Here is a 25,720-nt window from a genome sequence, read left to right as displayed (position 1 = left end):
AAGATGGCCCAAGTCCTTGGGTCCCTGCACCTGTGGGAAAGACCCGGAGGAAGCTCCTGGCTCCTGGCTTTGGATTGGCGCAGCTCCGGCCATTGTGGCCATGTGAGGAGTGAACCAGCGGATGGAAGACCTCTCTCTCTCAGCTTCTCCTTCTCTCTCTCTGCCTCTCCTTCTCTCTCTGTGTAACTCTTTCACATAAATAAATAAAATCTAAAAAAAAAAATAAAATAGTACCACAGGCACTAGACACCAAGGAAGGAAATAATATGTCGGTCTGGGTCTCAGATCCCACCCACTCTATCAGTTTGCCCAGCCCCTTTATTTGCTCTTCTGCCCTACCCCTTCTGTCTCTCTCTCACACACACACACTTCACCAATTTCTAGTGACTTCTCGCTATTCTTAGTCAAGCCAAGGGCCTTGCCAAGACTTCCTTCCCCACTCTGCTGGAATATGGACACTGACCTATCTCTTTACCACACCTGTTCTTCCTCAGGCTTCAGAAAGGACAAAGCTGATGATGGCTCTTTTTTGTGATGCTTGTATTTTCCAAGATACTTTCCCTAAACCCAAATATATGAGCGTCTGAGGTCAATGGCCACTGACACTGTAGTATAGGAAGTAGAGGAGCAGCAGCTGCTTTGTTGATCTCAAAGAACCACATGAATGCACATATCTCCACTGCTCCTACACGCACACACGGGGCCTTCCAGAAGTTCACAGGAAATTCACATTATCTTTGAATTCCATTTGTGCAGACTTTTTGAAGCCCCCTCATAGGCCTGACCACAACTAAATACCATGGGACTTGGTGAATTTCTGGGAAAAAAATATAAAATATGAAATATTCAGGGAACTCTGGATTTTTAAAAATTTCTGCTCATATCTCATTTTGACATTTCTTACTTCCACTCACTGATGAAGTCTTAGAACAGCTGTCATTTCTTATATATGTGTTGCCTACCTTTCCCAAAAACTTTACCAAGCCACAGGTATTGTGTTAGAACTCTTTCCAGAGCATCATACCCAAAAAAGTGAACTTGACATCCAAGGTTGTTGCATAAGCACCTGAGGCAGTTTATGCATCCCTAGTGGCAAGGATGTTAATAAGGCCAGAGTATCACTTTCTTGTTTCAAGTAGATGACACAGCAGAATTTTATTTTGTGTCTGCAGCCCATGTCAAGAGAAGGAGACTGGTTCTGGAAGCTTTATCTCATGTCACAAAACAGGAGTCCACTGAAAAATGAGTGCCTTGGGTGATCTTCTAATGCATGGTTTACTGGAACAATGGTCTTCAGATCCAAATCTTGCCCTAGGCTTTCTCTAAGGGATGACCATGATAAGAGAAACTGTTGGCAGTCTGGGGTGGGGGGGAGCAAGCCGGAGCCTGCTGGGGGTGCAGTGGGCGCCACCCTTTATCACTGTCCGCCAGTCCGTGTGCACGTGGCCATCAACAGCTCTAATCAACCAAAAATCTTCCTAACCCTGCCACAGTACCACAGTAGGCAGTCATGAAACCAAAGGTGAGGCAGTCTTATCTCTGGCAGATGGAAATATGAAGCCACCAATAATTAACACCCAATGGTGACCAATGAAAGTCTCTTCACCATTCCCCATTCTAAACACGCTCAGTGCTTGTCCTGTCCTCTCTTTCTGATCTGGCTTACCACTCACTCTTTTTTTTAAAAGACTTATTTATTTATTTGAAAGTCAGAGTTACACAGAGAGAGGAGAGGCAAAGAGAGAGAGAGAGAGAGACAGGTCTTCCATCTGATGGTTCACTCCCCAATTATCCACAACAGCCGGAGCTGCACCGATCTGAAGTCAGGAGCCAGGAGCCTCCTCCGGGTCTCCCACAGGGGTGCAGGGGCACAAGGACTTGGAAAATCTTCCACTGCTTTCCCTGGCCACAACAGAGAACTGGATCAGAAATGGAGCAGCTGAGTTTCAAACCGGCGCCCATATGAGATGCTGGCACTTCAGGCCAGGGCATTAACCAGCTGTGCCACAGTGCCATGCCCCCCTTAATGGTACTACTTTAAATATTCTTATTTTTATATGCAAACCCAAATAAACCTTCAGAGAACAAGAAAGTTTCCCAGCAGTTATTTTTACTAGATAGTAATTTCATCCCTGTATTACAAAGAAATAGGGGTTCAGGAGGTTAATATTTTGACCCAAGATCACTTAGCTAGAAAGTGGCAAAGTCAAGAATTTCACCCAAGTTTCTCTGGCCTCAAAAGCACTTTTTAGGGGCTGGCATTGCAGCGCAGGTAGTTAAACAGCTACCTGTGACGTCAGCAACACAAATGAACACTGGTTCAAGTCCCAACTGTTCCATTTCTGATCTAGCTCCCCACATATGTGCCTGGAAAAGCAGTGGAAGATGGCCCCAGTGCTTGGGTCCCTGCACCCGTATGGGAGACCCAGATGGAGCTTCTGCAAGCAGTGGCTTAACCTGCTTTGCCACAATTCTGGTTCGTCATGCATTTTAAGTACACATCACATCAAAATATGCAATGAAAGGCAGTTCTCAACTTATGAAGACTGTGAAATAGGAAGGCTGGCTTTGGCTTCCCAATTAACCTACAACAGTCTCTTTTACATCTAATAAACATATCGACTTATTCCTCCATCCATTGCTTAAAATTATTAGATACTGAATAAATTAGTGGAAGGAGGAGTGAGTTGATAGCCTTATTAGAAGTAAAATAGGTGTTTATCCAAAAAGTAAACCAATAATTTGAAAAATTTAGAACCTATTATGTGCTAGATGTTGTGTCTAAAGCATATTCTGTTTTGTTGTACTTTTTAAAAAAAAGTTCTAGAAACCCTAATAAAATTATAAATACATTGAATAAGAACTGGCTCTGGAGCACATCTCGTCTGCTGGGTGGGTTTGTTTTCTGTTCTTACTGCATGTTGTCCTTTGCCTTGTATGAATGACTCACAGAAGCCATGATGCATCATCACCCATGAAAGACGTGAGACCTTCTCTTTCACTATGTTCTGCTGCCTGAAGGTCTAAAAACCCCACAGAAAAAAATAAAATGATGGCAGGAACTGCAGAAAAAATAAAGGAAGGCACCAAATATTTTTTTAAAAAAAAGATTTATTTATTTGTTTGAAAGGGTGATAGAGAGAGAGGCAGAGAGAGATCTTCCATCGGCTGGTTCACTCCCCAGGTGGCTACAGCAGCAGAGACTGGGGACAGGAGCTTCTTCCAGGTCTCCCATGTAGGTGCAAGGGCCCAAGCATGGCAGGCAGTGGTTTTACCTGCCATACCACAAGGAAGGCATCAAATTAACCAGAAAGAAATTAGAGAAAAATAAGACCTAAGTAAGAATTTAATATGTAAAATGAAAAGAGGCTACTAAGGAAAACCAAAAGGAAAGAATTTATTTTAGTGACAACTTTTGACTCATCTGATGAACATCACCTGATGTGTTAGATCTGAACAATTTAAAATGTTTTGAATTATTTATTTGTATTTTATTTGAAATGTGGCAAGACAGACAGACAGACACACACACACACACACACTCAAAGATCTTCCATCCAATGATTCACTTCTCAATGCCCACAACTGCCAGGGCTGAGCCAATCAAATCCAGGAGCCTAGAGCTCCATCCAGGTCTCCCACATGGGTGACAGGGACCCAACTTATTGAACCATCACCTGCTGCCTCCCAGGATGTGCATTCAAGAAGCTGGATCAAAAACATAGGAGCTCTTACTCAAACCAGGCACTCCAGAATCGGATGTTGGTGTCCTAAAGAGCAATGTAACCATGGCTCCAAATAACCACCCCCAATATTGTTTTAATTCTGACCTGACCTAACGAGGGGCCAGCGCCGTGGCGTAGTAGGTTAATCCTCCACCTGCGGCGCTGGCATCCCATGCAGGCGCTGGTTCAAATCTTGGCTACTCTACTTCCCATCCAGCTCCGTGCTAATGCACATGGGAAAGCAGCAGCAGCAGATGTCCAGGGACCAGCGCTGTGGCGTAGCGGGTAAAGCCGCCACCTGCAGTGCTGGCATCCCATATGGGGGCCAGTTCTAGTCCTGGCTGCTCCTCTTCCAATCCAGCTCTCTGCTATGGCCTGGGAAAGCAGAAGATGGCCCAAGTGCTTGGGCCCCTGCACCCACTTGGGAAACCAGGGAGAAGCTCCTGGCTCCTGGCTTCAGACTGGCGCAGCTCCAGCCATTGCAGTCATTTGGGGAGTGAACCAGTAGATGAAAGACCTTTCTCTCTGTCTCTCCCTCTCTCTGTAACTCTACCTCTCAAATAAATAAATAAATAAATACATAAATAAAAATCTTAATTCTGACCTAACAAAAGAATTTACGCAAACAATTCATCTAACAAATATTTATTGAGGGCCGGTGCAGTGGCTCACTTGGCTAATCCTCTGCCTGCGGCACCTGCATCCAATATGGGCGCCAGGTTCTAGTCCCGGTTGCTCCTCTTCCAGTCCAGCTCTTTGCTGTGGCCCGGGAAGGCAGTGGAGGATGGCTCAGGTGCTTGAACCCCTGCACCCGAATGGGAGACCAGGAGGAAGCACCTGGCTCCTGACTTCAGATCAGTGCAGCACCAGCCCTAGCGGCCATTTGGGGGGTGAATCTATGGAAGGAAGACCTTTCTCTCTCTCTCCCTCACTGTCTAATTCTGCCTGTCAAATAAGTAAAAAAAAAAAAAAAAAAATATCTATTGAGTCCCTATACATAACAAGCAATTTAAAAAGTACCACAAAGACAAAAATAAAAAGTGGAAGTAAAGCAGACATTTCTACCTTCACATAGCTTACAATTTACTGGGGGAGTAGCCCTTAATTAAGCAATAATACAAATAGCAATAGAACTAAAATTTTTGATGTATTTTCCAAGACCCACTCAGTGGTAAACAGGAATTCACAAATCAAAATTAGTATTTTCTGTTTTATGCTATAGGGGAGGTTAATCTTATGAACAAAAAATAAACTGAAAGAAGTATGTCATTGTAAAAATTAAAAGAATAAGGCAGGAAGGAGGAGGAAGGTTGGGAGCACGGATGGGAGGGAGGATGGGAGAAGGCTCACTATGATCCTAAATCTGTATATATGAAATGCGTGACATTTGTTCACTTTACATAAATAAAAAATATATAAAAAAGAAAGGTCAAGACTGCAATGGATTTCCATTTCTTTTAAAGATTTACTTATTTGAAAGGCAGAGTTACAGAAAGGGGGTGGGAGAGGGAGGGAGGGAGGGGGAGGGGGAGAGAGAGAGAGAGAGAAATCTGTCTTCCACCTGCTGGCTCACTCTCCAAATGGCCAGGATGGCCAGGGTGTGGCCAGGCCCAAGCCAGGAGCCAGGGGCTTCTTTCAGGTCTCCCACATCAGTGCAGGGCCCCAAGCACCTGGGCCGTCTTCAGCTGCTTCTTCCCAGGCCATTAGTAGGGAGCTGGATGGGAAGTGGGGAACTCACATGGGACGACAGCATCCCAGGCCATGACATAACATGCTACTGACACAGCACTGGCCCCTTGGATTTAGATTTCTATCTTCTAATGCACCAACTCTTGATTAAAAAAAAAAAAAAATCCTGTCTTGCAGAATGTGTGTGTCACACTCAAAAATGTTTCAAGAAAAACAAGAAATATAATAACAGGGGTGAGGAAAAACATGTTCTGAGAAGAACAAAGCCCACTATTGGGTACAGGTGCTGACCCTGAGTGATGCAAACTTGAGCAAGACCTTGAAATGATGTAACTCAAATGAATGAATGGAATATCAGACATCGTTTAGACCTCTCTATTGACAAAGTGCTTAAATGGCTGCTGCTGTCCCAGGATCTGTATCTGAAAGTCCTTTAAATAGCTAATCTTGGTTAAGTATTTCCCAGTTTGCATCTTTTGCTTTGAGATAATTGTACAGCTGGTTATGCAAACTCCACAGATCTACCTCTACTTCTTTCATTGTTTTTATCTCTTTTCTTTAAATATTTATTTATTTATTTGAAAGGCAGAGTTACAGAGAGGCAGAGGCAAAGAGAGAGAGAGAGGTCTTCCATCCACTGGTTCACTCCCCAAATGGCCACAATGGCTGCATCTGGGCTGATCTGAAGCCAGAAGCCAGGAGCTTCTTCTAGGTCTCCCAGGTGGGTTCAGGGGTTCCAGGACCTGGGCCATCTTCTATTGTTTTCCCAGGCCATAGCAGAGAGCTGGACCAGAAGTGGAGCAGCTGAGACCTGAACCAGTGTCCATATAGGATACCGGCACTGTAGGCAGCAGCTTTACCTGCTATGCAACAGTGCTGGCCCCTGTTTATAACTTTTTAAATCATGGACTTTTCTCTAGAAAAGAAAACTAGCCAACTTTAACATTTTAATCAGACAATTCACGTTCCTGGGTTATATATAAATCATTATAGAGGATTTAAATCTTGTCCTCCTACAACCTATGAATGTTCAAATTTACAAAACTCAGAAATGTAAAAATTTTTTATTATTATTTTATTTGAAAGTCAGAATTACAGAGAGATGGAGTGGGGGTGGGGTGAGAGGGAGAGAGAGAGGAAGAGAGAGAGGCAATCTTCCATCCTCTGGTTGACTCCTCAAATGGCCACAACAGCCAGGGCTGGGCCACACTGAAGCCAGGAGCCAGGTGCTTCATCCGGTTCTCTACATGGGTGCAGGGGCCCAGGAACCTGGGCCATCTTCTGCTGCTTTCCTAGGCACATTAGCAGGGGGCTGGATCAGAAGTGGAGCAGCTAGGACTGGTGCCCATATGGATGACTGTAGACAGCAGCTTAACCTAACTTGCCACAGCACCGGCCCCAGAAAATTTGCTTTTGATAAGTCTAGCTGAAGTGTCCCTTTCTCTCTCTAGGTTTGTATATGACTTCACCATTCATAAACCCTCCTCGAGATGAAGTCTCAATTCTTCACAAACACAAATGACAAATTCCCTTCTGCTGCAGTCACTCAATCTCTGGCTTGCCTATTTCTGTCACTGATATTTAAACCTAGGATATCACGTTATAGAAATTATGATTTACAATGTTTGCCTGAAGAAACATGTAGAAAGAAGGCATAAACAAAATTCTTTGCCCAAGTCATAAATTCAAGCAAGAGCAGTAACATCACACAAGCGGAACACTAACAAGATGCCTTCATTCAAATGTTCACAGAGGCCATCCTATACTTAGGTCTAGTGAAGGAATGGGAGTCAGCCACAGATGCTAACCTCTGGCAGTTTACAGTCAAGTGCAGGCACATGTAATTGCACTATTGATGACAAGTGCTAGGGTGAAGATGTGTAGAGTACACTTGGGTGAGGCACTCCTCGCAGAATTGCACTGGAGGAGAAACACTGGGAAAAAGAGTCACTATACTAAAAAATCAATTCTCAGAAGGGACTTCAAGGACACACAGCCACAGAAGAGGAAAAGGTGTTCTGAGAAGTAATAGCATGTGAAGAATTTGAGAGAGGGGACTGTGGGAAAAGCTGGGGAAGAGGAGCGAGCGGTGAGTTTGAACCTTAAGAGGTAAACTAGGACCAGATTCGAGAAGGCCTTCACCCTCAGTGTGAAAGAACTTTCAAGAAGAGAAACCCAGCCAGGCTGCATTTTAGAAAGACGTTTTGGGCTGTGGAATAAGTGGATTCCAACAGGACAAGTGGAAGGGCAAGGTGGGAGGCTGTCAGTGATAAACCACACTAGAAAGGACTGTGGCCTACTAGAGACAGGATCCTGGAACTAGGGAGGGGGCAGACATCTGATGCCAAACACCACTGATGTTGCTTTAAAAAGCCAGCTCTTTATTGGCTGTGCCTGTTCTACAAACCTCTCTTCTAAAAACAGCTTGACAACCCCGAGATTGCACAAATCTGGCTTCCTGTGTAGAGCTATTTTGCAATGTGCAGACAACGAGACTGTAGTCTGCAGAATGACTTTGAATCATGCTTGTTTTTAAAAATATCTGAAATGAGCAACAGATGTTAAAAAGATAATGAAGGCTAAACAACAAAGAAATAACACAGGCTGCCCGGCTTGGCCATTTACTTCTGAACAGAAAATATTCAGATCACTATGCATGAGTTCAGAGCAATAGCCGGTCCCAAATGATGCTGATAAGGAGGTAAAGTTCAGATTTTCATATAAAACAAATTATTAGCCTCTAATGTGTAAATGTCTCCAATAATCATAAATTCTAGTATCTCTTTGGAATGGTAGCAATTTGTAAAGTGAAGTACACTCTTTCAGTGCCAATCTCCCAGACAGATGAAATTAATTAGCTAATGAGCAAACATCACAGAAACCCCCAAACTCAGAGAATTTTACCATCTCCACGAAACTATTTCTTAAGATGCAGCAAACCTAAAATTTTGGTAGAATATGCTAGCCAGACATAGGCTGCTTACAGGGATGCTGTAAAAATGTCATCATTGCCATGTTAACTGCCTGGAGCTCACACCTCCTTTGTAATAATTCTAAGAAATTAGGAATTAACATCCCTTCCCCAAGTTGTGTGGTTCATTTTTTTTTTTTTTTGACAGGCAGAGTGGACAGTGAGAGAGAGAGAGAGAAAGGTCTTCCTTTTGCCGTTGGTTCACCCTCCAATGGCTGCCGCGGCTGGCGTGCTGCGACCGGCGCACTGCACTGATCCGATGGCAGGAGCCAGGTCCTTCTCCTGGTCTCCCATGAGGTGCAGGGGTGTGGTTCATTTTAATCAACCTCCAAAGCCCTGCTGGGTTGCCTACTGAACAGCCAGCCTGTCTGCCGAGTCTGATGATGTGGTAGGCCAGGCAAGCAGCACCCCCAATCTAGAGACTTTAGACTTCAACTGGAAACAGTCCCTGCCAAACGGTCACTACTGCTAATTCCTTAGAAGTGGTGTGGTGCCTGCTTTGGCTCTTAGACATGTAGAAAAGAAATTACATCATCTTCTGTCACTCAGATTGAATTCTTTACAAAATGACCCCAAGACTTAATGTCACTTCGATCAAAAGCCCAACGGAGTTTCCGACAAAACCTAAAATGTTTATTCTTCAATGTAAGCAGAAAAGCAAAGGGCCTACTGCAATGGCTGCGCTTGTGTCTGAAGATCAAGAACAAGGAAGACAGGTTTGCCCCCATCAGATATAGAAAGACTTAGGATAAAGCTATTGTGATTAAGACTGAGTGGTATCACCACAAAGATAATTGCAGGGTTTTCTTCCTTGCCTTTGAAGTGCCTCATCCTAGCAGCTCTTATCCCGGAAATGATCTTTTATAGCAGAACATTCATGAGGCCAGTAACCCCTGAATTCTAGCGCTAAGTGTAAGCTGAGTAACTCTGGCACGGGGACATGAAGAGCAACAGAGTAAAGTGTCTTGAAATCTTTCCATAATAATAAACGGGACAACATTCTCATAAGGGAAGTATCATTTTTCTTCATACATCATGTAAAATAAAAAGCTTTTATATCCACTTAACATGAATTAAAGCAAAAATTTTTAAGCTTTTTTTAAGCTAAATCCAAGTCACAACTCAAAATGAGTACAAATATACAAATTTAAGATATTTAATATCTTATGATGTGAAACTAAGATATAAAGAAAACACTGGATAACTTTGCCATATAGCAAGAATGTTTTTAAACTAAAATGTGAAATGGAATTTTTTTTTTAACCTTACAAGTCAATTCACATTGTCATAGGGCATCTAGAGTTTTCAGAAAGCAGTTAAGCTATTCTTTAAATTTCTGTGTAACAAAAAAATTCCAATGACTCTTCCTATTTCTACTCCAAACAAGAACCAAACAACAAAATTGCAGACATACTGATACTCCTTAATTTAATGTTTATTTCTTAGAATTAGCAAGTAAAATGGCTTCATTACAAAAAATATCCAAGTATGTATGTTTCCAGGACTATGCAAATAGTAGAATTAAAATAGCTGATATTAGAAAACAATCGAGGATGGCGCTGTGGCTCACTTGGTTAATCCTCTGCTTGTGGTGCTGGCATCCCATATGGGCGCCGGGTTCTAGTCCCGGTGGCTCCTCTTCCAGTCCAGCTCTCTATTGTGGCCTGGGAGGGAAGTGGAGGATGGCCCAAGTGCTTGGGCTCCTGCACCCACATAGGAGACAAGGAAGAAGCAGATCAGAGCAGCGCCGGCCATAGTGGCCATTTGAGGAGTGAACCAACGGAAGGAAGACCTTTCTCTCTGCCTCTCTCTGTCTATTACTCTGTCAAATAAAAAAAAAAAAAAAAAGAAAAGATAATAATCAAAAATGTACATAAATGTAGTATACTTTAGCTAATCTTAAACGTAAGCCATGAACCAGCAAACTAATTTTTAAAAATAAATGTATTTATGCATTGATTGATTGATAGGTAAAGAGATCGAGGCAGACCAAATGTTCCATCCACTGATTCAATCCCTAAATACCCATGAAAGCTGAGAATCCAATCCAGGCATCCCACTTGGGTAGCAGAAATCCAATTAACTGGGCCATCAGTGCCACTTCCCAGGGTCTGCCTTGGCAGGAAGCTGGAGCCAGGAGCTGGAGGAAGGCATCAAATCCAAGCTCTCCACTGTGGGATGAGGGCATCCTAACTGTAAGGCCAAATGCTCCCCCCCCCCTTTTACTTTTCTTTTTTGATCAAAAGTCTGAATAGAATTCTTTTTAATAACAGGGATCCATATGCACTGAGGATAGATTCAGTATATTAAAATCATTTCACTTTGTCACGAATATTTCGCAATGCAGATTACATTCATGTAATCTGTGCACAGACCTTTCTCAACATATTAAAGGAAAGAGGGAACAAAAGAAGAAACAAAAGATGAAATATTGGGCTGATAACCAGTGATGCCAACTGGAGGGTCGGAGGGCTATTTTGACCAAAGAGTTAATCAAAAATACACCAAATAGGTAATCAAGTTCATTGGGTTACTGCAGCTTCAATCTAAGTTTGGATCGTGGAGACAATTAAGTAAATATATATAACAGATTCAGCATGAGTTACAAATGAAAAACACCTATAAGGCTATTTTGCATCTTGTAAATTTCATATTCTAAAATGATACATTCCACCTGTCTTACTTCCCTTTCAGAAAAAAATAAGTATTTTATTGGATTTTTCACATAATGTCTGCTAAGAGAAAAGGTTGGGAGCACTACTACAGATGCAAAGATGCACAGGAGCTTATCACTGCTACCCAAAACTACTGCGTGCCTGAATGTTCCCTATTCTACTTGGATCAAAGAAGGTGTTTCCCTGGTCTAAAGGAGCCAGGGTGTGTATTCACCAAGCATCACGCTTTAAAGAGAATATATCAGCTTTGTTTAAAGTCCTCCCATCGCTCTGAGGATATGTAGAAAATTGAAACTAGTACAATCATTATGCAAGACAGTACGAAGATTCCTCAGATATCTGAAAATAGATCTGCCATATGACCCAGCCATCCCACTGCTGGGAATTCACCCAAAGGAAATGAAATCAGCACATCAAAGAGTTATCTGTACCATGTTTATAGCAGTTCAACTTACATTAGGGAAGATATGGGTTTAACCCAGAGATGCCCATCAACTGATGACTGGATAAAGAAACTGTGGCATACATACACTATGGAATACTACTCAGCCATGAAAAAGAGTGAAACTCTATCTTTTGCAAAAAATGGATGCAATTGGATACCATTATGCTCAGTGAAATAAGACAGTCCCCAAAATACAAATATTATATCTTTTCCTTGATTTGTGGTAACTAACATACAGAGTACAAGAAAGACTGTAATGTATATGAGCAAAACTGACATTTGGAGATTTGACTATTATTTATGGCCCTTATCTAGTCTCTTGAGGAACAGCAGTTTTTCTTCCTACTTGTTGAGTTCTTTATTTAGTGGAGGACTAAGCTTGTGATTATAAAGTAAATGTAACGCATGTCATTGTAAAAATTAAAAGAAAAATAAGAAAGGAGAAAGGAGGGTGGGAGGGAAAGAGGGTGGGATAGGAAGTATCACTATGCTCTTAAAACTACAGATATGAAATAAATGAAATTTGTTCCCCTTATATAAATTGTAAAAATTGACTTTTAAATATTCAGACTGTTATCAGGTTATCCACAGGGTAAATTCTTAATGCTCTCTCTATATATGCTCAAGCCTCAAGGAGCTGCACACCTTCCCTGTGGAATGAGATCCTCAGCAAGATGGAGTCTAAGGACAATTTCAATGAATGAGTGACAAATAATGGGCTAGAGGAGCTAAACAATGAGGTTCCAGAAAGGTGAAACGCAAGTGGGTCTGCAGCTTGCCTTTGAGTCTCTCTCCTGACAAATCCACAGGTTCTTCCCTACTGCCTCAGAGGCAGAGAGGGAGAGGAAAGTCTGTCCAATTCAGAGTCAAGGACAGCCAGTAGTACGCAGAGCAGGTGCACGGCCTGGGGAGAGCAGAATTAAAGGGCTGGGTTTCAAGTAAGGCACCCAGTGTCTACTCCCATGTTCACATCTGCAGTATTTTATAGGCTGTGCGAGTTCCAGACAGGCCCCTAACCAGACCTCTAACTCCACTGAAATATATAAGTCTGCCTGCATTCCTTGTCTCATCACCTTGTTGATTAAAGCAAGGAAAACAAAAACCAAAGAACAAATATGGAATGGGCCCACCGTCTGGATACAAACACATCGTGCAATGTTTTGAACTCTCATCTTTTCTCAACTGCTACATTGCCACCAGGGCCAGGGGACCTGTGACACAAGAGCCAGGGCGGGGGAAGACAGCCTGCTTCTGAGCCCCGGTGGAGAAAGACCCCCCAGAACGGAGCAACCTGCTGGCACAAGTAAAGCTTTGGGAAAACGTCCTCTGAGGAAAGCCAGAGGCTGGAACTTGGCAGAGAAAGGCAAAGCCACGCAGTCGCCTAGGAACACGTAACACCTTGCATGTTAGGGTGATTGGATTTTATTTACCTGTCTCCATCTCCAAAGCACACACAAAGTAAGACTGTATGAGAGGAAAGGTAGGAAGGATAAGATGAAGACACAGGTAAGGGAGTACACAAACCACAGGCCAGGAGGTTCACACACACACATACACACACACACACGCTTGTTGGAGAAACCATTAAATTTAAAGCAACAGGTCTAGCCACAAAGCACAACATCCAGAAGCACTAACAAGACAGTGCACAGTGCGGAAGAGCTCCGTGTGCCACTGAAACACAAGCGCTGTTTCTCCCCGCCTCTCTCTCACTCTCCTCTGGCTGCTCCTGGAGCAGAGACTGCACTGCACTGCCCGGGCTCCCCAGCCTCCCCCCTGCAAGAGCCTTCAGAGCAAGTGTCCTGGGTCGGGGGAGCTCCCTCAGCGCAGGCCACTGGCACACACATGCAGTTCAAGGCAACTGCACAAAGAACCAGAATATTTAATATTCACCTCCACTGAAAACAGACCACCACCACCACCACACATTTATGTATGTCACATATCTATATATGTATGTCACATATCTATATATGTATATATGGTATTTTAAGATAGAAAATTAGAACATGAGTAAACCTTTAGTCAGAAACCATCATTTTAAGAGAATGATGGAGTAAATGTTATGAAAGTTCTGGTAATAGAAAGTTTGAAATAAATAACTCAAACAATGGGAAAAGAACCTGAACAGACATCTCTCCAAAGATATAAAAATGAAAAGGTGCACAGCTATCCAAAACCTTGTTCTACCTCATTAATCATCAGGAAATACAAATCAAAACCACCATGAGAAAGCATCTCAGACCTCTGAGAGCAGCTCCTATCAAAAAGACCAGAGAGAGGTGTTGGTAAGAGTGTTACAACAAGCCCTGTTGGTAGGATTATAACACCAATTTATGTTGGTACAGCCATATGGAAAACGGTATGGAGCTTTCTCATAAAATTAACCCTGATTCTGGGTACCCAAAGGAATCTTTACTTCCATGTCCACTAGAACATCATTCACAATAGCCCAGATAAACACCCTAAGTATCTGTCAAGAGATGGCTATAGAAATTGTGATACACATGCACACATATGCCATTATATATATATATATATGTTCATACATATATAATAGCATGCATGTCACACACATATACATAAATATGTACTAAGTCATATTGCTTAGTCATTTTGTACATATATAATGGAATACTATTTAGTCTTTAAAAAGGAGACCTTGCCATTTGTGACACATGGATGAACTGGAAGACACTGTGCTAAGTGGAATAAGACAGACATAGAAATATAAATACTTCACAGTCTCCCTTACAAACAATTTTTAAAATTATGCTGTACACCTTAAACATAGAAAGACTGTATAAAACATGCATTAAAAAAGGTAGTAGATTAAGACCATGAGTGAAAATGCAGTCAGAAGCCAGCAGTGTAGGAGGAGGCAGAGGCAGGGGCAGAATGCACTTCTGAAAGGTCTACTGATAGAAGGCTGAAGGCAAAAACCATCCACCGAAAGCATTAGGACAGTGTGATGGCCCTCTGGAGTTAAACTATTCTGTGAAGCTAGTTGCTATACTCATTTCCAGCTTTTTAAAGGAAAAACTTAGAGAATTATTTAAAAATCTCCCAAGATGACATGCAAGATGATAGCCCAACTTGAACTACGTTTTATTCAGCAACTGTTCACTGCAGGTCTGCAGAGTGGAGAAATGCATGAAGGGGCAGGGGTGTGGCCCGTGCTCCATATCCAAGCACCTGGGGTTCATTCCTGGCTCTTCCAGTCAATTCCAGCTTCCTGATAATGATAAAGTAGTTGGGTCCCTACCACCCTCAAGGGAGACCAAGACTGAATCCCTGGGTCCTGGCTTTCACCTGGCCAGGCCTTGGCTATTGTGAGCATCTATGGAGTAAACCTGTAGATGTGAGCCCTCTCTCTCCCTCTCTGTCTTTCTGATATCAAATATGAAAGAAAAATAAAAGAAACAGACCCCAGCCTCAAGAACACGAGAATGTTTGAGGGAGATGCAGAAATGAAAAAAAAAGAAAAGTCTACAATACCAAGCAGAGCGAAGTAAGTGCCTTAAAATAGGCATAGACTTCTTTTTTTTTTAATTTTTATTTTTGACAGGCAGAGTTAGACAGTGAGAGAGAGAGAGAAAGGACTTCCTTCCGTTGGTTCACCCCCAAAATGGCCGCTACGGCCAGTGTGCTGCGCTGATCTGAAGCCAGGAGCCAGGTGCTTCCTCCTGGTCTCCCATGTGGGTGCAGGGCCCAAGCACTTGGGCCATCCTCCACTGCCTTCCGGGCCACAGCAGAGAACTGGACTGGAAGAGGAGCAGCTGGGACTAGAACCCAGGGTGTCGGCGCCACAGGCGGAGGATTAGCCTAGTGAGCAGCGGCGCCGGCCAGCATAGACTTCTGAGAATTTAAGAAAACATTCTTGGGGCCAGCGTTGTGGCACAGTGGGTTAAAGCCCAGGCCTGCAGTGCCAGCATCCCATAGGGGTGCTGGTTCGTGTCCCTGCTGCTCCACTTCTGATCCAGCTCTCTAGAAGATAGCCCAAGTCCTTGGGCCCCTGCACCCACGTGGGAGACTAGGAAGCTCCTGGCTCCTGGCTTCAGATCAGCTCAGCTCTGGCTGTTGTGGTCATTTGGGGAGTAACCCAGAGGATGGAAGACCTCTCTCTGTAACTCCGTGTGTGCTGTCCATTGTGATTTAATGCTATAACTAGTACTCAAACAGTATGTTTCACTTTGTGTTTCTATGTGGGTGCAAACTGTTGAAATCTTTATACTAAATTGATCTTCTGTATATAAAGAGAATTGAAAATGAATCTTGATGCAAATGGAAGGGGAGAGGGAGCGGGAGAGGGGAGGGTTGCGGGTGGGAGGGAAGTTATGGGGGGGGGGGGAAGCCATTGTAATCCATAAGCTGTACACTGGAAATTTATATTCATTAAATAAAAGTTAAAAAAAAAAAAAGAACATATTGTTTTGTGGGGGTTGTCAGCTGAGATGAGTCTGTAAGAAAAAGGATGCGATGGCCGGATGGAGATGGAATCAGAAGGAGAAGCAGGAGGAAAGGCAGAGGTATAGACACAGGATGCTCAGGAACACCTAGAAGCCCACACGGTTATGGTGTCAAAGATGTGCAAGGGAGACAGGCTGGGGAAGTGGCCAAGGCCACATGGTAATGGCTCTTGAAGGGGAAGAAGGACTTGTACATCTGGCATGGAACCGGCTGAAGACTTTAGACCTCCTGATCCCAGTTCTTGATCAACTCACTCCTCTCTGAAAGCATACGGCCTCTGCAATAGGAGATTCATTCAGAAAGAAAAGCCCAGACAAAACCTATTTAAAACAAAACCTATTTCCTACATCTCTGCAGGACAGTGTCTTAGTCTCGCATGAGAGTGTCTTAATTTTTGGAGCACACTAGTATTTTCTATTACTAAGCTTTATCCAAGCATTCTCTTTGGCAAGAGTCTGCTTCTAAAGCTCAAACTTAACAAACATGTCCATTATCCTGATTACAATACTTCCCTGCAGAAATCCAGGGGCAAAAGACTTCATGTCTGAAAGAACTGTTCTGGATCACGATATGTCTCAGGCCTCAACTTGTACCTGTTCTGTAAAGGAAAAATACTCATTTTGTATTGTAAAAAATCTTAACATGCAGTCACTAGTCATCAACAAAATAATTACCCAGCCATTGGCCCAATAATCTGACCCATGTCTATTGTACAGTAACTATTCACATGAGTTAGCCATCTGTCACAATATTTCCCTGTAGGAATATTTGCAGACAGAAAATATATGCCTGTGACAGTACAGGTGGGTCTCAACAGAGACACACCCATAACAAACTCTACAAATTGGCAATTCCAAGGAAACTGTTTAACATCAACAGAAGTAACAGAAAAATATCCAACCAGAAAAGGAACTAAAATAAGTGTAAATGGTATGCTAAACAGACTGCTTGTCTCTAAAACAGAGATAGAAGAAATTAGCAGTCCCTCTGCCCCCTAGTGGCAATAAAATCAACTGCAGCATTAACTAAAGGCATTTAAAATCTCCCTGTTACGAAATCAGATATTTTCTCCTTGTGCTAAAACGTCCGTAATAAAAATCCTGACAGCTAGATGCCAAATTCCAAGATCGTTGGGTTTCTTCCCCTGTACTGAACTTTCAGAGCAGCTATTTTACAAAGGAAACTAATGGTGTCTTCTCTGACTGTATATGTTCAGTAGGCTACCATTTCATTTCAAGATTATGAAAACTACACCTTGACTGATGCCAAGGAGAGAAGTTACTCCACTGTATAAGAGAGTCGCCACCCTTTTTCACTGCCTCTTACATAAATATGGGATTCTAAGAGCAGATTTCCACCAGAAATACTCAACGAGTTGACAATACCACTCCATCTATGCTGAACAATTCAGGTATTTTATATTGCCCAAAGTAAAAACATTCGATTACCTGGCCCATTTTACAGTGGAAGGAATCCCATCCTCAACTTCAGAACTTTAAACAGCAACTTCATGACACAGAGAAGATACAGACATAGATACAGCCTTTCCTCAGTGAGATGTTTAATGAAAAAGTTCAGGGGAGAAAAACCAATATTTGCTTATTGCTTTTCTATCTTTTTATTGTAAATCCATTATCTACTCCTGGTAGTAGACAAACAAGTTTCCAATCAAACAAGTTGGGATGCATTCTGGCACAACCCTCCAGCCCCCCAATCGCTTTTGTCAATGATGTAAGCTGCTTTCTTAAACATTTAATTCCATGAATGTGTCCATGAAAACTGCCGCTGCACCTTTTTAATACGTGCTGTTTCCCGGGGAGGGGGAGTAAAAGCATCACCTTTTCCATCTGTGCAACGCACGAGAGTAATAAACACAAGGCGCCATACACAGGAACAACCTATGTCCACCACTGCGCAACAATAACGTATGGCAAAGAAAATCAAAACCAGAACATGTTGCAATTTATTCCTTGCTTTAAAAGTGGTGTCAGCTCCCCCCAGAGATTCCCCAACACACACACACACACACACTCACACCCCTCCAATCACAAATGCCCCTGTAGCGCACCACCTGTGTTTTCTCCATAGAATCTACAGGAGAGACAGACACAGTGTTTTGACTTTTCTAGATTGCAGCGTGGTAAAATTTCATTAAAGGGTTTCTTTGGAGGTCCACCTTCTTGGAATCCCCAGCTGGCATCCATCTGTGACTCTCAGGTCTGATGGCTGGGGACGCTTGCTGGCTTTCTGGGTATCCCCCACCAGACCCCTCCTCCAAGTTACACACACACACACACACACTCACACGCACAGCTAAACACAAGTGATCGTCCTAACACAAAGTTTCCCTTTCTTTTCTCTTCCCTCCAAGTGCTTCTCCTTTCACCTCCTCTCCCCGCTAGCATACAAATCTCTGCCAAGACCCCTCTCAGCCTGTGTCTCCACTCTGGTCACCCCAGGGAGGAAATGCGGAGCAGGCATCCCGTTCGCGGAGGGCAGGGTCCCGGCAGGCAGGCACCTCGCAGGCTCCCGCTCAACCAGGGTCGCCGCTCGCCACTGGACGCGCACCTGGCCGGAGCCGTCGCCGGAGGAGGGGGCGCAGTCGCGGGGCGCAGGCGGAGCCGCGGCTCCTGGCGGGGACAGGTCAGGGCACGGGAGGAAGCCCGGCACGTCTGGGCCTCCGTGAAGCCTGTGTGCGGGGACTAAGGGGTCAGGGGTGGGTCTCCAGGGGCGCGCCCGCCCCCTCCTGCCCACTTAGCGCCGGGCAGCACCTGCCCCGCAGCACAGCCAGGGCCCGCTCAGCCCCCCGACGACCAGGGGGAGCCCGTGACGACCACCGGGAATCTCCTGCCGAAGGGAGCCCTGCAAGCCCCGGCTGCCCGCGCATCCCCCACCCGCACCCGCACCCGCACCCGCACCCGCACCCGCACCCGCCGAGTTTCTCCGAGCGCTGGAGAAGGAGGAGGCGGCCGGGCACCAGCGCTGGGCGAGGCACCCACCGCAGGAGCTTCGCTCCCACACCGCAGCCCCCCCCCCCCCAGGGCTACCTGGAGCAGACGGTCCCACCCCATCCTCTCATGTCCACCCTGCCCTCCACTGGGAAGCTCAGGTGCACCCGGGGCGCAACCTCAGCAACTTTCCCCAGGGCCCACAGTGGCGGCGGGGGTGGGCTGGGGACCTGGGGCCCGGGGAGGTCCTCAGCCGCCCACGGAACCGCCAGCGGAAGCGCCTCTTACCGTCCCTTCGGCGTCCAGGCTCCCCTTGGGCGAACTGACAGCAGTCCATCAGAAAGTGGCAAAGTAGCACAACTCCCGCCGCGGCCAGGTCGGCCCTGGGGAACCGCGCCATGTCGCCGCCGCCGCCGTCCCTCGCCTCGTCCCCCCTGCCGGGCCTTCCTCGAGCCCCGCGCTCCCGGGCTCCGGGTGCGGACTGGGGCCAGGCGGGGAGCGCCGCAGAGCCGTCTCGGCGGGACCCGGAGGCCTCCGTACACGTCGCCCCGATTTCACGCCCGGGCGCGGGGCCGGCAGGAAGGGATGCGAGGCGGAGCGCAGCCCTCCCCGGACCCCTGGGGGTCTCCTCGCAACTTGCCGAGGAAACAACCGCGGGCCGGCGGGGCCCCTCGCGGCCGGGGCTGCAAACTCTCGGCTCCGCACGGGCAGCGCCGCCCCGGCGCCCGCAGACGGCGGCTTCCAAGCGCCCGCGACGCGCTCCGCTGGGCTCCGAGCAGAGCGGATTCCACAGCCGGCGGCGCGGCGCGGCAGCTCCCAGTCCAAGGGCGCTGTGGGTTCCCAGGAACTTTCCCCGGCCCTGGGATGGTCCCGGCGGGAGGCCTCGATTTTCAGGCCGGGGGAGAGGGGGTTCGGCTGGGGAAGCCCCTCCGACGAGTTTTTGCTTCTTTCCTTCGCCCAGCGCAGGGCGCGCGTCCTTTCCGGCCGCCGGAGCGATGGGCAGCCCCAAGAGCTGAGCCCACGGAAGGCTGGAGCTGCAGCAGTCTGAGGTCCGAAGCCCGGAAAATGAGGCTTTAACAAAGAAGAAGAAAGGAAACGGGGGAAGTCAGGGTGAGACCCCGCGGGAGAGGGTTCCCCGGGCTGAGAGGGAGGCGGCCCCAGCCGCGCCGCGCCGCGCCCCGGGAGTTTGGTGGCGGAGCCGCCGCGGCCGCCGCGCTCCCCCGCGCTCCTGCCCCACGCTCTGGGGAGGGAGGCGGCGCGCGATTCGCCGGGGCGGCCGCCGCGCCTCCTCCCTCCGCCCCGCGCCCTCCCCCTCGCGCCGCCGGGCTTCTCCCACCTTCCTCCCGAATCCCGCAGCCGGCACCGACCTGCCCAATGGCTGCACAGCGGAGTCGCCGACAGCCTAAGCCGGAACGGCCCGGCCGGGGGAAGGGCGAGGGCAGCGCCAGCCCCGCGCGCCCCCGCCGCTGGCGGTCCGGGGCGCCGGCCGTGAGCGGAGTCGGCGGGGAGACCGGGGAGGGAAGCACGGGGCGGCTTCCCCGCGCCGCCGGGGCGCCATCCTCGCACCGGCCCGCACCCACCTGGCTCCCAAGCCGCCTGCGCTCCGGGCGATGGCTGGGGGTGGGGGCGGGGGTCCCCCGGCCCCGGCCCCGGCCCCGGCCCCTGCGGGGTCTGCTATGCGCTAGGGGTTCATTACAGCGCGCCCTTCCAGGAGGGCTGCTCTCACATTAGTTGGGGGTGGTGGGCAAAGCAGACCGGAGCCTCGCGGCTCCCTGACCCCGCGAGCCCCTCCGGCCCCCAGCCCCGCGCCGGGGGACGCCTGGCGCTGGCTCGGCGCGGCCCCGCGGCCGCCGCTTTGTCAAGTGTCGGCGGGAGCGAAAGCGCGAGTTTAAAGGAGCAGGAGGCCCAGGGAATTTGCTAGGGGCTTTCTCAGGCTTGCGCCCGCTGGTCTGTATTTTTTTTTTTTTTTTGTCCAGCTCACGGATCTGCTTAAGCGTTAACCCGTTCCGGGTCTCTCAGGAGTTAACCTCATTTGAAAGGGATGAATACAAAGAAAAAAGAAGCAAAGCTTTCTGAGTTATAGGTAACAAGTGCTGGAGCCGGACTGCTCGTGCTGGGAGTTCACCTCTTAGAGCTGGAGCAATTCACCTAAAATGGGGAGAATTTATAACAACGCCCTTATAAGGTAGTTGCAGTGGATTAGCTGAGCTAATGTTGCACACTTTAAAATTTTAGAACACTTCCTAGCACGAAGGACACGCTTTGTGTTTCTTGAAGAAACACGAAAGAGGACGAGACCTAACTCAGATAGCACAGTTGCATTAGTTCCAGGTTCCGAAGATCCTGTTCCCTTATTGTCCGTGTTACGGCATGTTCTGACTTCATGGATGCTGTCAGTGGGGACCTCAGCTTGTCCCAGAACCCACAGGAAATGGGTCAGGAGAATCAACCCATTTCATGCTGGAGAAATGGTTCTCTCATGGGAAACAGGAAGTGTAACATGTTTTCCCTGATCTGACACCCAACCTGCTCTTTATTTCAGAACAACAAATGCATACATGTGAATATATGAATATGTCTGGCCTGCGCCATTATTATGGCAAGACCCTGCCTCCTAAGCTTCCTCCCAGCCATTTGATTTTTTTCTTTCCCATCATCCTTAGGAAACTTGGGTTTTCTTTTGCTGTTCAGGCTGGGGTGTTTTGTAAGTTCTATGTAATGGCGCATCCACGTTTGAGTGCCTAATATATTTGCCATTAACATGAAGTTTGAAAATTGTGTCTTTTGATCAAAAGTTGGTTGTAGTTTAACTGATGTTAACGTGTTGTCTGTACCCTCTGTGAGGTCACTAGTTCATGAGGCCATAAGGAAAGCTTCCCCCAAATTTTCTGCTTAATACCAATTCCCATTATATGTGAAATTGTGGGAACTTTAGCAGGCAGTCCCTCAGAGAAGCGTCCCTGTTTGGGGTATTTCCCCCCCTATGACAAGAGAAAAATGGGCGTTTCTTTGAGAAGGAACTTCCATTCTCTCCCTGCTTTCCTTTTCTTTCTTTTTTTTCCTTCATTATATTCCCACGTGCAAATTAGCAGTGTTTAGTTTTCCTGTTGCTTGTTGTTAGCATTGCTTTGTCCTCCTGAGGCTGCACATCTTTTGTATGTGCAAAACATTGCAAACATTTAAAGGCAGCCAAATGGTAGTTCACAGTCTGGGGAGACCTGTAATTGTCTCACCAGTGCTGCAGAATCCTGTTACCTTACTCTTACCTTAATCTTATTCTTTAGAGTTGCACACACACAGAATACTTAAGCATGGGAGATGACACAAGGAAGCAGAAATCAATGATATGTTTCCCAGAACTTAATAAGAAAGAGTATAGTGTAATAAACTTAGGCTGTGATACTTTGCCTTAAATGTCATCCAATAACTATATGTAAAAATTTATTTTGTTTTTATATTGTGGCAAAACAACAAATAAAGAAAATATGTAGGACAGTATGTTCAGAGTGAAATAGAAAGAGCTGATTACTCATGTAATTCTGGGTAATTAAAAGGAGTGTACTTTGTGGCCCAAATTGTTTGAGTCTGCCACATACATTTCACCATCATGAAAGTGTCCATTTCAGTTTTATACTGACAAATTAAGAAGTCTTGTGGGAAAAAGTTTCATCTTTAAACTAGCATTAGAAAGAAGTTGGAATGAGTAGAGGTTTGTTTTCACTTACTATAGATGTAGGAAAAGAATCACTGGGTTCTTCTGCCCACTGGCATAATCTTGAGCTCCTTTCCCAAAATACAAATGAATCAGGACTCACAAATGGATAGCACTTGTGATCTTTGTCCATGGCAAAGATGTGGTATCATAAGACACTCTCTTCTTTGAGATCAGGTATCAGGAGCAGGTGTTTAGCCTAGTAGTTACAACCATCCTGTGGGAGTTATCTGGGTTCAGTTCCCAGCTCCAGCTCCTCACCACTCCCCACCCCCACCTCCTGTCAATGCAGACCCTGGGAGAAAGTGGTCAGGACTCAAGGAATTGGGTTCCTGCCACTCCCACAGGGGAGACCTAGACTGAGTTCCTGGCTCCTCAGTTGAGCCAGGCACAGCCCTGGCTGTCACAGGAATTTTAGGTGTCATCTAGGGGATAGGATCTCTCTCTCTCTCTCTCTGCCTTTCAAATTGATTGATTGATTGATTGATTTTTTTAAAAATCATGTATCTGAAGCATTTTCAACAACATAGAACTTTGAGCAGACATCAGTACCTAAGCTATTTCTATACAGATCTGAAACCTGTTTGCACCTTCTTATCTCCACTAACTTTCAGAATGATTTTTACTCATTCCAAGTGCAATGTTATCTGTAAACTGAAAATTAACCCTCTCAACCCACCTCTACCTCTGACAACACTGTGTCTCTTGGGAGCAGCTTTGGTTGGCAGCTGGCCAACAGATGCTCAGGAAAATAGCGTGCTCACTTGGAAAACCCTGACATGCAACAAAGCTGTCAAAGTACTCAGCATTTCTCAAAATTTTATTTAAAAATTATTATTTGAGGACATAGTCGTTGTCTGTTGCAACAGGATTTGTTAAAACTTTCTACAGTTGCTATGAGCTAAAGGAGGGAAAGTATTACTGGTGAATTGCTTTAGTTCAGTCTAACATTAGGACCTTCCCTCTGGGTCTGTAGCATTCCCTCTCTGGCCTCATTTGCTAGGGCTAATTTTTTTGTCTGTAGTATGCAATTACAAGACTTGTTTGTTCATTTTGGATGACCTGCTCTCAGAATCAATCAAGATTTCATTATACTGTTGATGGATATTCTACCTATGTCTTCTTTATAGTTTTAGGTACAAAATTATGAATAGAGTGTTTTGAATAAATACACATTAAAAACTCAGCTAACCTCACTCTCTTTATTACAGGAATATTTATCATGCAAGAATAATGCTTTTAGCCTCAAATGAATACTAAAATTTCTACTTATAGGAAATTAAAAATACAATTATATTTGGCAGATTCATAATGAAATAATATACTGCATTTAAATCTTTTACATATTTATATTGTCTTCTGACTTTTAATAAGCTAGTATTTTTGACTAGTAAATACCAAAGGACAAAAATGTACAACTCAAAGTCAAAGAAAAAATTAAACTGTAAAGGTACACTCTTAAAAATGGTAGGGACATTATCTTAAATTTCTTTTTTTTTAAAAGATGTATTTATTTATTTGAAAAGCAGAGTTATAGAGAGTACAGAGAGAGAGAGAGGTCTTCCATCCATTGGTTCACTCTCTATATGTCTGCAATGGCCAGAGCTGAGCTGATCCAAAGCCAGGAGCCTGGAGTTTCATCTGGGTCTCCCATGCGGGTGCAGGGGCCCAAGGACTTGGGCCATCTTCTACTGCTTTCCCAGGCCATAGCAGAGTGCTGGATTGGAAGTGGGGCAGCTGAGACTCGAACTGGCGCCCATATAGGATGCTGGCACTGCAGGCAGTGGCTTTACCCCCTATACCACAATGCTGGCCCCATAAATTTCTTTTTAAATAACAACAATGTATAGTACAACCATGGACTTTTTTTCTAAACTGGACTCAAACCCCCCTACATTTTGCAAAAAAAAAAAAGGGGGGGGGAGTGTGGAGGAATGAGCAAGTACTCTATGGGCACTTAGTGAATTAAAAAGGTGAAATAAAAATGTTAAAGAAAAATTGGTTACCAAGAATTTTCTGGACTCATATAAACTTCAAAAATTTCATAGAAAATATGTATTGTAAAAAATACAGTGCACAGGTGCTGGTGCTGTGGTGCAGTAGGTTAAAGCCCCATCCTGCAGTGCCAGCATCCAATAAGGTTCTAGTCCCAGCTGTTCCACTTCTGATCCAGCTTGCTGCTAATGACTTGGGAAAGCAGTGGAGGATGGCCCAAGTGCTTGTTCCCCTGCACCCACATGGGATACCTGGAAGAAGCTCCTGGATTTGGATCAGCTCACCTGTTGCAGACATTTGGGGAGTGAACCAGAGGATGGAAGACCTCTCTCTGTCTCGACCTTTCTCTGTCTCGACCTTTCTCTGTAACTTTGTCTTTCAAATAAATAAATAAATCTTCAAAAAAATACGATGCACAAATTTAAAAATGTATTTGCAGTGAAATAAAGTTTCTGTTCATTCCTTTTGCACCAACTTTTGAAAGTACAACCAAAACTGCCTTCCAATTCCACATTTTTCAACATCTCAAAAAGAACCACTGTACAATTAGCAGTGACTCCCCATTCCTCCCCCGTCCAGTCCTTGGCAAACATGTTATTTCTGTCTCTCTAGATTTGCCTGTTCTGGACATTTCATATAAGTGGAATCATCATGACATGTGGCCTTTGGTATCTTACTTTTTCAGTTAGCATAGTTTTTTCAAAGTTCATTTATGCAATGCCTTATTCCTTTTTATTTCCAAATAATACATCATTGAATGTATGGATAAAAAGTAAATACATCAATTATTAGACATTTGAACTATTCCTACATTTTGACTTTTATGAATAAAGGTATTATGGGGGCTGGTGCCATGGCTCACTTGGTTAATCCTCCGCCTGCGGTGCCAGCATCCCATGTGGGCACCTGGTTCTAGTTCTAGTTGCTCCTCTTCCAGTCCAGCTCTCTGCTGTGGCCTGGGTGTGCAGAGGAAGATGGCCCAAGTGCTTGGGCCCTGCACCTGCATGGAGACCAGGAGGAAGCACCTGGCTCCTGGCTTCAGATCGGCGTAGCTCTGGCCATGGCGGCCATTTAGGGGGTGAACCAACGG

At 45.5% G+C, this 25,720-nt stretch overlaps 1 protein-coding gene across 1 annotated transcript in view; it reads right to left on the bottom strand.

Moving 5' to 3' along the window:
• Nucleotides 1–19,323, bottom strand: part of PLXDC2 (plexin domain containing 2) — a 474,057-nt gene extending 454,734 nt beyond the window's left edge. Inside the window, exon 1 of the mRNA XM_062210542.1 lies at nt 19,212–19,323. Within this exon, the coding sequence (XP_062066526.1) occupies nt 19,212–19,323 (112 nt within the window). The remainder of the gene's footprint in view (nt 1–19,211) is intronic.
• Between the last annotated feature and the right edge of the window lie 6,397 nt (nt 19,324–25,720).

This window comes from Lepus europaeus, chromosome 14 (genome assembly GCF_033115175.1).
Source record: "Lepus europaeus isolate LE1 chromosome 14, mLepTim1.pri, whole genome shotgun sequence".
Lineage (NCBI taxonomy): Eukaryota > Metazoa > Chordata > Mammalia > Lagomorpha > Leporidae > Lepus > Lepus europaeus.
The sequence above is the reverse complement of the archived record's forward strand: the minus strand, read 5'-3'. Positions and strand labels throughout refer to the sequence as shown.